The sequence below is a fragment of the Lucilia cuprina genome, chromosome 6 (genome assembly GCF_022045245.1).
Source record: "Lucilia cuprina isolate Lc7/37 chromosome 6, ASM2204524v1, whole genome shotgun sequence".
In the NCBI taxonomy this organism is placed as follows: domain Eukaryota; kingdom Metazoa; phylum Arthropoda; class Insecta; order Diptera; family Calliphoridae; genus Lucilia; species Lucilia cuprina.
Window position 1 is genome coordinate 9,310,415 of NC_060954.1, and position 16,313 is coordinate 9,326,727.

The 16,313-nt window shown below is 29.4% G+C and overlaps 2 protein-coding genes across 2 annotated transcripts; both read left to right on the forward strand.

Annotated features, from left to right (window-relative positions):
- The first annotated feature begins 87 nt into the window (after window positions 1–87).
- On the forward strand, window positions 88–3,136 carry LOC111682510 (damage-control phosphatase ARMT1-like). Its single transcript, XM_023444478.2, has 5 exons — window positions 88–304; window positions 374–482; window positions 763–859; window positions 1,957–2,683; window positions 2,749–3,136. The coding sequence occupies exons 1-5, from the start codon at window positions 207–209 to the stop codon at window positions 3,071–3,073; spliced, it is 1,356 nt and encodes a 451-aa protein (XP_023300246.2). The 5' UTR covers window positions 88–206; the 3' UTR covers window positions 3,074–3,136.
- A 4,842-nt stretch (window positions 3,137–7,978) lies between these two features.
- Window positions 7,979–12,001, forward strand: LOC111682512 (damage-control phosphatase ARMT1-like). Its single transcript, XM_023444481.2, has 5 exons — window positions 7,979–8,139; window positions 8,259–8,595; window positions 8,645–8,913; window positions 8,973–9,433; window positions 11,430–12,001. Exons 1-5 carry the CDS (start codon window positions 8,137–8,139, stop codon window positions 11,722–11,724), a joined length of 1,365 nt encoding a protein of 454 aa, XP_023300249.2. The 5' UTR covers window positions 7,979–8,136; the 3' UTR covers window positions 11,725–12,001.
- The last annotated feature ends 4,312 nt before the right edge of the window (window positions 12,002–16,313 follow it).

The window sequence follows — 16,313 nt, forward strand, 5'->3', positions numbered from 1 at the left end:
AATCGTTTTTTTGACAAACAGCTGTTTTTTGTTATTGATATTGCCACTTCTCTAGCAATAAAATGTCATTTATAAATAAATATAACTTTTTGCTTGTTTGAAGAAAAATTTTCTACTGAAAAATTAATTTTTTAATAAAATTATAAATATATTTTAAAATTAAATAGTTGAGACATAAAATTAAAAGTTTATACAAGTAAACAAACATGAATAATCTTATAACAGCCGGGGAATTTGATTCTAAATATGACATTATTGATTCAGCAACACCAAGACACACTGCTCTATCGGGACGCTATAAAAGGTAATTTAAAGAAATTTCCTTGTCTTAAAACTAAATATTATTAATATAATTTTGTTTTATTTTTTTCAGGAGTTTTGCCTATTACACTTTACGCGAACGTTTGCCTGTTATTTTAACTGAAATTATTGATCAGCTAAATAGAGATAAAGATGAAATTGCCACACTGGGCAATGACGAGGTAAATTATTGCAAACAATTTAGAATTTCTAATTTACACTATAATATATAAGGGTCAAATAAGTGACCTTTTATTTATTAGATTAGATGGTGTTTTTTCTATTTATTTATAGTATTGCATTTATAGTTTTTGATAAGTTGTTCAAAAACAAGTTCAAATCTTTGTTTTTGAACAGCAACAATTATGATTTTCTCTAGTAAAGTATGTTTTGTTTATGTAAAGGTTCTAGTTTAAAACATAATGCTGTAAATGATTAAAGTTTATTTCCTTTTTAATTCAGGAAACTCGAGAAGAAATTAAAGCAGTTGTGGGTAAAATATCCAAACTAAAATATCAACTGCAAACTGATAAAAAATTTGAAAAATTCAATGGAGAAGGTAAATTTTAGAAACTGAAATAGAACTGAATTATAAATAACTAAAGCTGAACTAGAACGAAACAAGAATGGAATTAGAACGGAAGTTGAACTGAACTAGAACGGAACTAGAACTGAACTAGAACGGAACTAGAACTAAAATAGAACTGAACTAGAACTGAACTAGAACCGAACAAGAACTGAACTAGAACGGAACTAGAACTGAACTAGAACTAAACTAGAACTGAACTAGAACTGAACTAGAACTGAAATAGAACTGAAATAGAACTGAACTAGAACAGAACTAGAACAGAACTAGAACTCAACTAGAGCTGAACTAGAACTGAACTAGAACTCAACTAGAACTGAACTAGAACTGAACTAGAACTGAACTAGAACTGAACTAGAACTGAACTAGAACTGAACTAGAACTGAACTAGAACTGAACTAGAACTGAACTAGAACTGAAATAGAACTGAACTAGAACTGAACAAGAACTGAACTAGAACTAAACTTAAACTAGAACTGAACTTGAACTGGAACAGAACTAAAAAAAACTGAAACAGAACTAGAACTAGAACAGAACTAAAACAGAACTAGAACAGAACTAGAACAGAATTAGAACTGAACTAGAACTGAACTTGAACTGAACTAGAACTGAACTAGAACTGAACTAGAACTGAACTAGAACTGAACTAGAACTGAACTAGAACTGAACTAGAACTGAACTAGAACTGAACTAGAACTGAACTAGAACTGAACTAGAACTGAACTAGAACTGAACTAGAACTGAACTAGAACTGAACTAGAACTGAACTAGAACTGAACTAGAACTGAACTAGAACTGAACTAAAACCGAACTAGAACTGAACTAGAACTGAACTAGAACTGAACTACAACTGAACTAGAACTAAACTAAAACTGAACTGAACTAGAACTGAACTAGAACTGAAATAGAACTGAACTAGAACTGAACTAAAACTGAACTAGAACTGAACTAGAACTGATCTAGAACTGAACTAAAACTGAACTAGAACTTATCTAGATCTAAACTAGAACTGTAATCAAATTGAACTAAAATTTGCCACAATTGTTAAAAAGTTATTATTTTTCCTACAGAACCCGATAAAGACTTATGGAATAACTTTATCGAAAATCTACCATCCGATGCCTGTTCATTCTTTCGTTCCTGTTGGCTGTATGCCGAATGTTATATGTATCGTAAAGTGTCTTCCTTCTTCGAAAGCACAAAATATCTTAAAAACTACGATTATTTTGCGAAACAAAAACAAAATGGTCTTAAAACGGAAGGCATTTTAGGTGCAGCCAAAGTTGTCAGACGCATCGAAAAGAATCAAAAGACATTTAGTAATTTAGTTAAACTAAACCTATGGGGCAATAAATGTGATTTATCACTTATCATGCGCAAAGCTTTCACACCTTCCGATGATGTATTCGAACAGTTGGAAAGCTTTAATAGCAATATATTAGTAGATAATATCAAACAAATATGGGATTGTTTAGAAAATGCCGATCACTCAAAACCGGTTATAGTGGAATTTGTAAATGATAATGCAGGCTTTGAGTTCTATACCGATTTAGTGTTGGCGGATTATATGATAGAAAAAGAATTAGCCACAAAGGTACGTTTCAGTGTAAAACCTATACCCTGGTATGTATCGGATGTTGTGCCCACAGATGTACCCTGGACTTTGGACTATATGAGTAAACATGAATCACCATTTGTTAAGGAATTAGCGGCAAAATGGCAACAATATTTTGATGAGGGTAAATTCGTATTGAGTCCAGTAAACTATTTCTGGGTATCGCCCTATGAATATTACAAGTGAGTGCGTAAGAAGTTGTATAAATAAACATTTAACAAACAGTTTTGCATATATATCTTTGTAGAATGCGTGAAATAGCTCCCGATTTGTATCAATACCTTAGTGAGGCTCATCTGGTTATTTTCAAAGGTGATTTAAATTATCGCAAACTATTGGGCGACTTATGCTGGGATCCCACAGAAGATTTTCTCACCTGTCTTAGAGGTTTCCAACCAACCAATATCTGCTCATTGCGCACTGTTAAAGCTGATCTAATATGCAGTTTGCCTCAGGGTAAGGCAGAGGAATTAAATCGTTTGGATACACAATGGATGTGTACAGGAGAATATGGCGTCATAGAGTTTATGGAGAAAACGGCTTGTGGTTGCCAAGAGGCTAAAGATAATTGAGAGATGGAAATCAAAACAGTACTTTTTTCTAAATTAATTAAATATTTACTATCAGACAAGATTTTTGTTATAGTTTTTTTCTATTGATACAAAATTTTAAATTATTATTATTTTCTCTAAATGGTTAAAGCCATTTTTAATAAACAGTTTTGCTAAGCAAGATCAAGTTGAAAACTGTTAAAATTTAAAAATTTCTACATTTTTTGAAAAAATTCTAAAAAACTGTCAGCAGTTTTTTTTTTGTTGGAAAGGTTTTTTCAATTTTTCATTGCAATGAATTTTTCTTAAAAAAAACTTTCTAGTGTTTTTCATAAAAACTTAGGTTTTCCAAAAAAAAAAACTGCCGACAGTTTTCTGCAATAATAATTTTTTCCTTAAAACTGCCAGCGGGTTTCTTTTGAAATTAATTATCCCAAAAACACTGCCGATTTTTTCTTTAAAAATTCAAGTTTCCTTAAAGAAAACTGCTAGCAGTTTTTCATAAATATATATTTTTCTCAGAAAACTACCAGCAGTTTTCATAGAAATCTATTTTAATTACAACTGTTAGAAGTTATCTGTAAAAATTCAATTTGATATGAAAACTGTCGACAGTTTTTTTTTATAGAAATAAATTTTTGTTGGAAAATCACAAGCAGTTTAATTTAGAAATGCATTTTCTAAAAAACTGCAAATTTTTTTCATTAAAAATTTCTCTTCTCAAAAAAACTGCTAGCAGTTTTACATAAATATATATTTATCAGGAAACTGTCAGCAGTTTTTCATAGAATTCAATTCATAGAAATTGAATTATCTGTAAAAATTCAATTTCGTGAAAAAACTGTCGACAGTTTTTTCTATAGAAATAAATTTTTGTTGGAAAATCACTAGCAGTTTAATTTTGAAATGCATTTTCCAAAAAACTGCCATATTTTTCTTTAAAAATTTCTCTTCCAAAATGCGTGAAATGTGTACAGGAGAAAAACTGCTAGCAGTTTTACATAAATATAGATTTTTATCAAAAAACTGCCAGCAATTTTCTATAGAAATCAATTTTAGTTACAACTGTTAGTAATTATCTGTAAAAATTCAATTTCGTGTAAAAACTGTCGACAGTTTTTTCTATAGAAATAATATTTTGTTGGAAAATCACTAGCAGTTTAATTTTGAAATGCATTTCCTTAAAAAAACTTACCACAGTTTTCTGCAGAAATCTGTTTTCTTTAGAAAACTGCCAGCAGTTTTCTTTTTAAATTTATTTTCCAACAAAATACATTTTTACAAAAATTTTTGCAAACTGTTTTCTTTTTAAATTTATTTTTCTTTAGAAAACTGCTAGCAGTTTACTATGAAAATTAATTTTTTTTTCACAAAATGACCAGCAGTTTTCTAAAGTAATTAATTTACGTGAGAAAACTAACCGAAGTTTAAATTTTTGTTAGAAAACTGCCAGCAGTTTTTTTATAGACAATAATTTTTGTAATAAAACTGACAGCAGTTTTTTGTAGAAATTGATTTTCGTTTGAAATCTGCTATAGAACACTATTTTTTAAGAAAACTGCCAGCAGTTTTTTCTAAAAATTATTTTGATTTTTTACAGAAATCATATTTTGTTAAAAACTGCCGTCAAATAATTTTTTGTTTTCAAATAATTTTTTGTTTTTCGAAAAGAAAACTTTTTTGTCAATTCTAGCGGTTTTCTCACACTCAAAAGCTTTTTTCCTAACAGAGGTGAATTCCTCCTCCTGCCTCAAGGTCATCCGGAGAAATAGAAAACAGCTGTTGCTGCTGCAGTCAGATATGGTACATATTCATATTAAAATTAATTTCTATAGTATAAAGACAACCTTGAGCGCAATAACTAAATGGTAGGAGACAAAAATAAAAATATAAACAAAATACATACATATTGCATCAGAAAACTGTTCACTGGAAACAAAAACCAAGAAACTGTTGCTGTAAAAATATTAAAAAAAAAAAAATAAAATGTGAAGCAATAAACGTTAGAAATACAAATTTAAAAAGTAACGTATTTTCAAATTTTCAAAATAAAAAGGGCAAAAAAAACAAACAAAACTGCCATATATAGTAGCAGTAAGGATTTTTTTTTATAAAACTCTTGTCAGCCAGTTTTTGTGTTAACCACTTAATTGGCAAAACTGATGACAGTTTTATATAGTAGTTTATTCAACAAAACTTTTCCTTAATTAACTGTTGTTAATTTGTGTTTTTAAACTGTTTTTTTGGCGAGAAAACTGCTGACAGTTTTCTATTGCAGTTTGTTTATCAAACATTTTTTTGTTAGAAACTCGTTGTCAGTTTTTTGCTAAATAATTTAATTGCAAAAAACTGTTGGCAGTTTTCTATAATAGTTTGTTTAAAAACCCATTTTGTTATTTAAATGTTGTAAGTTTGTGTTTTTGAAAAGCTTTGGTGAGAAAACTGCCGGCAGTTTTCTTTGTTAAATGATGTCAGTTTTTTTTTTAATGAACAATATAGTTAGGAAAACGCCAACAGTTTTAAAAAATAATATGTTTGCTGTTGTGAAATTATTGTCAGTTTTTTGCTAAATAACTTAATTGGAAAACTGCCGTTCATGAAATGTTTATTGTTTTGAAACTGTTATCAGTTTTTTTCAGGTAGTTAGTTAGTAATTTAGTAAGTTAGTTAGTTAGTTAGTTAGATAGATAGTTAGTTAGTTAGTTAGTTAGTTAGTTAGTTAGTTAGTTAGTTAGTTAGTTAGTTAGTTAGTTAGTCAGTTAGTTAGTTAGTTAGTTGGTTAGTTAGTTAATTAGTTAATTAGTAAGTTAGTTAGTTAGTCAGTGAGTTAGTTTGTTAGTTTGTTAGTTTGTTAGTTTGTTAGTTTGTTAGTTTGTTAGTTAGTTAGTTAGTTAGTTAGTTAGTCAGTTAGTTAGTTAGTTAGTTAGTTGGTTAGTTGGTTAGTTAGTTAATTAGTAAGTTAGTTAGTTAGTCAGTGAGTTAGTTAGTTTGTTAATTTGTTAGTTACTTAGTTAGTTAGATTGTTAGTTATTTAGTTAGTTAGTTAGTTAGTTAGTTAGTTAGTTAGTTAGTTAGTTAGTTAGTTAGTTAGATAGATAGATAGATAGATAGATAGATAGATAGATAGATAGATAGATAGATAGATAGATAGATAGATAGATAGATAGATAGATAGATAGATAGATAGATAGATAGATAGATAGATAGATAGATAGATAGTTAGTTAGTTAGTTAGTTAGTTAGTTAATTAGTTAGTTAGTTAGTTAGCCAGTTAGTTAGTTAGTTAGTTAGTTAGTTGGTTAGTTAGTTAATTAGTAAGTTAGTTAGTTAGTCAGTGAGTTAGTTAGTTTGTTAGTTACTTAGTTAGTTAGATTGTTAGTTTGTTAGTTACTTAGTTAGTTAGTTAGTTAGTTAGTTAGTTAGTTAGTTAGTTAGTTAGTTAGTTAGTTAGTAAGTTAGTTAGTCAGTGAGTTAGTTAGTTTGTTAGTTACTTAGTTAGTTAGATTGTTAGTTGGTTAGTTAGTTAGTTAGTTAGTTATATAGTTAGTTAGTTAGTAAGTTAGTTATTTATTTAGTTAGTTTGTTAGTTAGTTAGTTAGTTAGTTAGTTAGTTAGTTAGTTAGTTAGTTAGTTAGTTAGTTAGTTAGTTAGTTAGTTAGTTAGTTAGTTAGTTAGTTAGTTAGTAAGTTAGTTAGTTAGTTAGTTAGTTAGTTAGTTAGTTAGTTAGTCAATCAGTCAGTCAGTCAGTCAGTCAGTTAGTTAGTTAGATAGTTAGTTAGATTGATAGTTAGTTAGATTGTTATTTAGTTATTTAGTTTGTTTGTTTATTTGTTTGATACTTAGTTAGTTAGATTGTTAGTTAGTTAGTTAGTTAATTAGTTAGTTAGTTAGTTAGATAGATAGATAGATAGATAGATAGATAGATAGATAGATAGATAGATAGATAGATAGATAGATAGATAGATAGATAGATAGATAGATAGATAGATAGATAGATAGATAGATAGATAGATAGATAGATAGATAGATAGATAGATAGATAGATAGATAGATAGATAGATAGATAGATAGATAGATAGATAGATAGATAGATAGATAGATAGATAGATAGATAGATAGATAGATAGATAGATAGATAGATAGATAGATAGATAGATAGATAGATATTTAGATAGTTAGTTAGTTAGTTAGTTAGTTAGATTGTTAGTTAGTTAGATTGTTAGTTAGTTAGATTGTTAGTTAGTTAGTTAGTTAGTTAGTTAGTTAGTTAGTTAGTTGGTTAGTTAGTTAGTTAGTTAGTTAGTTAGTTAGTTAGTTAGTTAGTTAGTTAGTTAGTTAGTTAGTTAGTTAGTTAGGTAGTTAGTTAGTTAGTTAGTCAACCAGTCAGTCTGTCAGTCTGTCAGTTAGTTAGTTAGTTACTTATATAGCTAGTTAGTTAGTTCCCCTTCTAGTATTCTTTTTTTCGATCACCAGTGTTGTATGATGAATATTTAATTAGCAGAATATGAAAGCTTACGTATACGCTGTGTAACACCAAACTTAAATGCAAAATATTACTTTTTTCGTCCCCAACTACTGTTTACGAAGTTGAACTGTAAACAACAACAAAATATAATATAAACAAAAAGAAAACAAAGCAACTAAAAAGAACCCGATAAAAATCAATTTTTTTTACATGTGCGAGACGCTGCATTTTTCTCTGCAACAGCAGATGCTCTGTCACTTCATTTCTTTTTTTTGCTTGACATTTACTTGTTTGCAAAGAGATATGCATTATTTTGTGCATCTCTTTCTCAATTAACACAATTGTTTTAGTGCTACTATTTTGTTGTTATTATTTTTTTGTTATTGTTGTTTTATTGTCAAATATTGTGGCATGTTTAACTGACAACTAAGATTATTGGTGCAAATCGAATTTCTAGTTTGTTGTTTTGGGTTTTTAATAGAAAAGTTTAAAAATTTTTAAAATTTTATTAACAAAAAATTATTGAAAATATTATCTCTTTAAATATTATAATACTAATTGTGAAAGAAGTTTAATAAAATTGCAATATTATCAATTCTTTTTGCAGAAAATCTTTACTATGGTAAGTTTGGAAGATGATGATGTAAAATCTAAAAACAAATTTTAATGCAATATATTTGCTTCTTCTTATTTTTTTCTATGACGTCCTTGATAATAATTCATTGTGTGTGTGCAAAAAAGTCTTTGGGTTCTCCTGCTATTCAAAATGATCAAATTATAAATGAAACTTGTAATCCGTTGGATTTTGATGAATTCGATCTTAAACATGGAATTGTTAATGGTCCTACACCGCCAAATGTTCCCTTAAAAGGCCAATATAAACAAAGTTTTGCCTATTACACATTTCGTCAACGTTTGCCCAATACTTTGAATACTATATGCAAAACTTTAGAACAAACTGGACAAGAAAAAGAATTTCCTTATTCCCCAGAGGAATTGAACTCTGTTAGAGAACAAGTTAAACAACTAAAAACACAACTGGAAAATGATGAACCTTTACAGTTATTCACAGGAAAGGGTAAGTTTATTCACATATTAGAAAAACTTATACATTTTCTTATTTCTAGAAACCGATCGTGAATTATGGAATTCCTTTATTTCAAATTTGGCTGCCGATCAAAACACCTTTTATAAAACCTGTTGGTTGTATGCCGAATGTTATATGTACCGCAAGTTGGCCTCGTTCTTTGAGGCCACACAAACTCTTACAAATTACGACTTTTTTGCACAACAGAAATTCCAAGCTCTTAAACTGGCCTCAGAAGTAATGGTGCAAGTAGCTCAGAATACCCAAAATCCTGAAAATAATGTACAAACTTTTCAAAAACTCTTAAAGGTATGAAAAACACACAAACTCTTAATATTTAACAAATACTCACCTGTTCTCCTTTACAGCTTAATCTTTGGGGCAATCGTTGTGATTTATCCATAACCTCGGGTCAGGAAGTAAAACCTTTAGGCAATCTTCTCGATATCATTGACACACTAAATGACAATATCTTAATTGATCATAGTGCCGATATTTGGCATTGTTTACAGCATCACAAAGATTCAAAAATTATTGTTGATTTTATTTGCGATAATGCTGGTTTTGAATTATTTACCGATCTATTATTGGCTCAATATCTAATCGATCATAGATTATGTAATATCGTACGTTTTAATTTGAAATCTATACCTTGGTATGTATCTGATACAACGGCACAAGATGTTCATGGAACATTGAAATATTTAAAGGAACATCAATCGTTGGAGCTAAAACGTTTGGGTAATGCATGGACGCAGTACCTTGAAGATGAACGATTTGTTTTAGCTTCCAGGGAGGATTTTTGGACATCACCTTATGAGTTCTATAGGTGAGGGAAGAGCGGAAGTTATAGGACTGACAACAGCCTAGTTTATAGTCTGGACTATAGTCTAGTCTATTGTCGGGACTATAGTCTAGTTTTTAATATAGTCTATAGTCTAGTCTATAATATAGTCTATTCTATAGTTTGGTCTACTGTCCAGTCTATAGTCTAGCCTATTTACTATCCTAAAGCCTAGTCTATAGATTAGTTTAAAGCCTTATTTATAGTTTTGTTCAGCCTGTAGTCTAGTCATAATCTAGTTTAAAGTCCAGTCTGTATTCTAGTTTATAGTCTAGTTTATATTCTTGGCTAGTCTAGTCATTGTCAAGTCTATAGTCTAGTCATTGTCAAGTCTATAGTCTAATCTATTTTTTATACTAAAGCCTAGTCTATAGTCTATTCTATATTTTAGTTTAGAGTCTAGTTTATAGTCTTGTCCAGCCTAGTCTGTAGTCTAGTCATAGTATAGTTTAAAGTCTAGGCTATAGTCTAGTCTATAGTCTCGTATATAGTCTAGTTTATAGTCTATTTTAAAGTCTAGCCTATAATCTACTTTATAGTCTAGTCTGTATTTTAGTCTATAGTCTAGTCTATAGTCTAGTCTAGTGTATAGTCTAGTCCATAGTCTAGTCTACAGTCTAGTCTATAGTCTAGTCTATAGTCTAGTCTATAGTCTAGTCTATAGTCTAGTCTATAGTCTAGTCTATAGTCTAGTCTATAGTCTAGTCTATAGTCTAGTCTATAGTCTAGTCTATAGTCTAGTCTATAGTCTAGTCTATAGTCTAGTCTATAGTCTAGTCTATAGTCTAGTCTAGTGTATAGTCTAGTCTAGTGTATAGTCTAGTCTAGTGTATAGTCTAGTCTAGTGTATAGTCTAGTCTAGTGTATAGTCTAGTCTATAATCTAGTCTATAGTCTAGTCTAGTGTATAGTCTAGTCTATAGTCTACTCTATATACTAGTCTGGCCTGTAGTCTAGTCTATGATATAGTCTATAGTCTACTCTATATTCTAGTCTATAGTCTAGTCTATGGTCTAGTCTATACTCTACTCTATAGTCTAGCCTATAGTCTAGTCTATAGCCCATAGTCTACTCTATAGTCTAGCCTATAGTCTAGTCAATAGTCTAGTCCATAGTCTAGTCCATAGTCTAGTCTATCCTATCCTAAAGACTTTAGAGCCTTGTTTATAGTCTTGTCCAGCCCAGTCTAGTCTGTAGTCTAGTCATAGTCTAGTTCATAGTTCAGTCTATAGTCTAGCCTATAGTCTAGTCTTTAGTTTAGTCTATAGTCCGTTCTATAGTATAGACTATAGTCTAGTCTATAGTCTAGTCTGTAATCTAGTCTGTAGACTGGTCTGTATTCTTGTCTGTAATCTAGTCAATAGTCTAGTCTATACTCTAGTCAATAGTTTAGTCTATAGTCTAGTCCATAGTCTTGTACATAGTCTAGTCTATAGTCTAGTCTACTGTCTAGTTCATGGTCTAGTCTACTGTCTAGTTTATGTTCTAGTCTATAGTTTAGTATTGAGTCTAGTTTATAGTCTTGTCTAGCCTAGTCTGTATTCTAGTCATAGTATAGTTTATAGTCTAGTTTATCGTCTAAGCTATAATCTATTCTATGGTCTAGTCTGCTGACTATAGTCTAGTCTGTAGCCTAGATTGTAATCTAGGCTATAGTCTATATTATAACCTAGTCTATAAGTTGATCTATAGGCTAGTATATAGTAGGACTACAGACTAGTTTATAGTCAACACTACAAACTAATCTATAGTCTTACTTACAGTCTAGTCTATAACTCGAACTATAGTCTATAGTATGACCTATAACCTTGTCCGTATGACCTATGTATTATTAGCTATACTCAGGATTATAAAGTTCATACTATATAGTGTATTCCATAAAGTGTAATCTGTAGTCTAGAATAAAGTATACTCTATAGTTAGTTATATATAGTTAGTTATATATAGTTTAATCTACATTTATATTTTTACTCTTTTGCCAGAATGCCCGACATTAATCCCACGCTCTACCAACAGCTGCAGCAATCCACTTTACTTATCTTTAAAGGTGATTTAAATTATCGCAAACTTTTGGGTGATTTCAATTGGAATTTTTGCGAAAAATTTGAAACCTGCCTAAGAGGATTTCGACCCACAAATCTATGCACTTTACGCACAGTTAAAGGAGATTTAATATGTGATTTGAAACCGGGACTAGCGACAGAGTTAAATGAATTAAATAAAGACTGGATGTTTACCGGGGAATATGGTTTAATACAATTTATAAGCAAGGCGTAAAAAGGGGTGGGGGAGGGTGTAAAGAAAATGTTCAAATTTCTTTATAAATAGTAAAAATACTATGTAATTGTTGTTGTTCGTTTTTAAATAAATGTATATTTCTAAATTGTTATTTTTTTTTGTTACAATATTTTTTTTTGTAAGTTTGAGTTTTTAGTCTTTCTTTTTTCTTGGATTGTTTTTTATTGTTGTTTTTTTATTTTAATTTTTTTCGGCTGCTACAATTTGTTAACTTGCTAAAACATTACTATATTTATTATTTCTTGAGTTTTGTTTATTTAAAATTATTTAATAGTTTAGTCTATAATTATTTTTTTTTAATTTTATGGATTTATTTAAAAATATATTTATGTTTAATTTACATAATTACTATTTTATTTTGTTTAAATTATTTATGTTTTGAAACTGTTTTTGTTGTTATTGTTATGCTTAAATAAATATGTGCGTTTTATGATAAAGAATAAAATGGAGTAAATGATTTGTTTGTTTTTGTTTTTAAAAAAAAACCTTAAATTTTTTGTAAAAATTTCAGATTTTTTTTATTTAAATATTTCTGTTTTTCTTTAATAAAAATTAAAGATTTTAATTTATGTTTTATATTTTTTAAACCTAAAATGATATGAGTAAGTTTTATCGTTAACATTAACGATAGATGTTTTAAAAGAGTTCATTATGTGCCGGTCCACACTAGGAAACTTTTGATTTTGCGTGAGAGAGAAAGAATATCATTTAACTCTTTCGCGGTACGAAGTTTCCCGTTCCCGGAAAGACCTGGTTCCCACTGGGAAACTTTTGATTTTGTGTGTGAGAGAAAGAGATGTTTGATATTTCTTTGGTTCACGCTGGTAAACTTTTGATTTTGTGTGTGAGAGAAAGAGATGTTTGATATTTCTTTTTCTTTCTCTCACACACAAAAATCAAAAGTTTTCCAATAGAAGTTTCCTAGGACCTGGAAAACTTTTGATTTTTGTGTGTGAAAGAAAGAGAAAGAAATATCAACCATCTCTTTCTCTCACACACAAAATCAAAAGTTTACCAGCGTGAACCAGGTCTAATGTGAACCAGGCCAAACTTGTTTTGTTATTCTCATTCGTACAACAACAAATGCAATTTACAATTTAAAAGAGAGTTAAGAAAAAGTTTCCCGGCGTTGACCAGGTCTAGTGTGAACCAGGCCAAACTTGTTTTGTTATTCTCATTCGTACAACAAATCAATGCAATTTACATAAAGTTTCTGACATTAAGGAAACTTCAAAAGAGAATTAAAAAAAGTTTCCTAGTGTGGACCAGGTCTAAGAGATTTTCTTTATTATTAACTAAAAAAACAAAACAAACAACAGCAAGGATTATAAAATTAGCAGTTTACTGCTAAATGTTATTATTAAACAATTTAAAAAATGTTTAACATTAAGTTTTGTTAATACAGAAAATGTTTTAAAATTCAAATTTAAACAAAATTTAAAAACTTCAATATGCTTTAACACTGATTAGACAATAATTAGTAACTTAATATGTTTAATTTTAAAATCTTTGTGCTAATTATATAACCTTTGCTGTTATGACTTCTTAAACATATTTTGTTAAAAATTTTATATATTTTCTTACAAATTTAATTACTAAGTTTACATTAAGACTATACAAAAGTTAAGTTTATTTACAAAAACAAAGTACTAAACAGATGTTTCAAAGATTTAAATTTAAAGATCAAATATCTCGACTACAGACCAGACTGTAGTTCCACACTAACAAATAAACTATAGTGCCGATCATTAAGCAGCTTATAAAACAGTTTTAAGTCTACACTATAGTTTAGACGAAGGACTAGACTATAGTTTAGTCATTTCATTAGACAACAGCCATTGATCTTACTTTAGTTTAGTTTATAAACTAGACTATTGTTTACACTATTGTGCATTCTATAGTCCAGACTTAAAACTCTACTTTAAATCTTAAAACATCCTTTATTTCTTATTAAATCTTCTAGTTTTCAAAAGTTTGCAAAACTAGAAAAGTTTTTCTACCAAAAACCTTATGTTTTTCATTAAACTTATTTTTTTCTTAATTTTTTAAATAAAATGTTTTTTCTTTTTTAATTGTAAAAATTTTGTTGTAAAGATTTTAACTAATATCACTTTATAAATTATTTATTCATTCAATTAATTCTTTATTATTAAGGGTTGTTTTTTTTTTTTTTGTTCTAATATTCTTATTTTAATGCCAATTTCATGTCATCAATTTAATGTAATATAAATGATTTGAACTTGCAAGGAATGGGTATTAATTTTACAATTTTCTTTTAAATTTGTTTTTATACTATAGTCTAGTCTGTATACTGAACCATGGTCTAGTTTATAGTTAGGAATATAGTCTAACTTTAAGTCTGGACTATAATCTAGTTTATAGTTTAAGCAATATACTGATCTAAAGAAAAATCAATAATATATATACATTCCTGTTTTATAGTTTAGTCTATAGTCTAGTCTATAGTCTAGTCTATAGTCTAGTCTATAGTCTAGTCTATAGTCTAGTCTATAGTCTTGTCTATAGTCTAGTCTACAGTCTAGTCTATAGTTTTGTCTATAGTCTAGTCTATAGTCTTGTCTATAGTCTAGTCTATAGTCTTATCTATAGTCTAGTCTATAGTCTAGTCTATAGTCTAGTCTATAGTCTTGTCTATAATCTAGTCTATAGTCTAGTCTATAGTCTAGTCTATAGTCTAGTCTATAGTCTAGTCTATAGTCTAGTTTATAGTCTAGTCTATAGTCTAGTCTGTAGTCTAGTCTATAGTCTTGTCTATAGTCTAGTTTATAGTCTAATCTGTAGTCTAGTTTATGGTTAAGTCTATAGTCTAGTCCGTAGTCTAAAGTGAAGTAGACAGTGTAGTCTTTAGTCTGGTCTATAATTTATCATATAGTCTAGTCTATAATCTAATCCATAGTCTAATTTATAGTCTAATCTATAGACTAATCTATAGTCTAGTCTATAGTAAAGTCATAGTGTAGTCCATAGTCTAGTCTATAGTCTCGTCTTTAGTGTAGTCTATAGTATAGTCATAGTTTAGGCCATAGTCTAGAATCTATAGTCTAGTTTATAGTCTAATCTATAGTCTAGTCTAATCTATAGTATAGTCATAGTTTAGTCTATAGTATAGTCATAGTTTAGTCTATAGTCTAGTAGTATATAATCTAGTATATAGTCTAGTATATAGTCTAGTCCATAGTCTTGTCTAAAGTCTAGCCAATAATCTAATCTTACTCAGTCTGTAGTCTAGTGCATATTCTAGTCTTTAGTTTAGATTATAGTCTAATCTAGTCCATAGTCTAGCCAATAGTCTAGTCTATAGTTAGGTATTTAGTCTAGTCTATAGTTTGGTCTATAATCCAGTACATAATCTAGTCTGTAGTCTGGTCAATGTTGTTGTTGTATCATCTAAAACAATACAACAATCTAGTTGGAGAGTTGCTCAACAATTTCTAGACCTAACTAAACCTGGGCTACTTCAGCTTGATATGTCCATGTGAAGTAGGGTTGGTTGGCTGAGTAGTGGAATATGTAGCCTGTGCTCCATCCTGATTTAAGTTGCGCCAGAACTACTCTTGTTTTTCGCGGCAGGTTTTCATCCGTATTGGCGGTGTTCGAACTCCAAGTACGACATTAATGCTCTATCCTGCGACCGCGGAATATATGCCGTTTCCATGAATGTAGTTCAAAGCAGCCGTATACGCGAATTAATCCATTGGATCCTACACATATGTAGCTAACAAGGTTTCTTTATCCCTATAAACAAGTGCTGATGGCATGCTCTTTAAAGATTTCTTTCTACATCGCATTTTTTACGTGATTGCAGGAGCATAAGCTGAAAGAGGGTATTAAATATGATCCGCAAGATTTTTTGGTCGGTTCATGGTCGAATTTTGGACGCTATCGATATAAAACTAGTCTGGTCTCTATAGTTTTGTCTTGAAATTTCGATAGTTTAGTCTATAATCAATTCTAGAGACTAGTCCATAGTGTAGGCTGTAGTCCAGTTTATAATCTGGCGAAGACTATAGCCTGGTATATAAGCTAAGTTGTAATCTAGACTACCACGACAATTGGATCTTCGCTCTGGAACGACTCGAGTCATACTCGACCAAAGATTGTCAACCCAGCTGTATCAAACAAATGTTTTTTCCCCAGGAAAAAACTATCGGCCACAGTCGAGCTGTTACAACAACAACAACTATAAACTATTCCTATAGAAATCTAATGTTAGAAGTTGGCTTAACAGTTTTCTATAGAAAATTTCTATATAAAAAGAAAATTGATTTTGTTTAGAAAAACCTATCAAATGTTTGTATTATAGACTAAAGAAATAATAAACAACCAAAGAAATTTTACATTTTATATAAATACATTTATATCAATCTTTCATTATTTGTTTGTTTGTTGTTTTTATACATTATACATTAATTATTAATAACTTTACAGTGTTTTATTGTTAATTATTTGTTAATGATTGTGTTTAGACCATTTTAAACAAATTAAAACAAAAAAATTGTTTTTATTCAAAAATTTTGTAATTTAAAAAAAGAAAAAAGAAACACAAA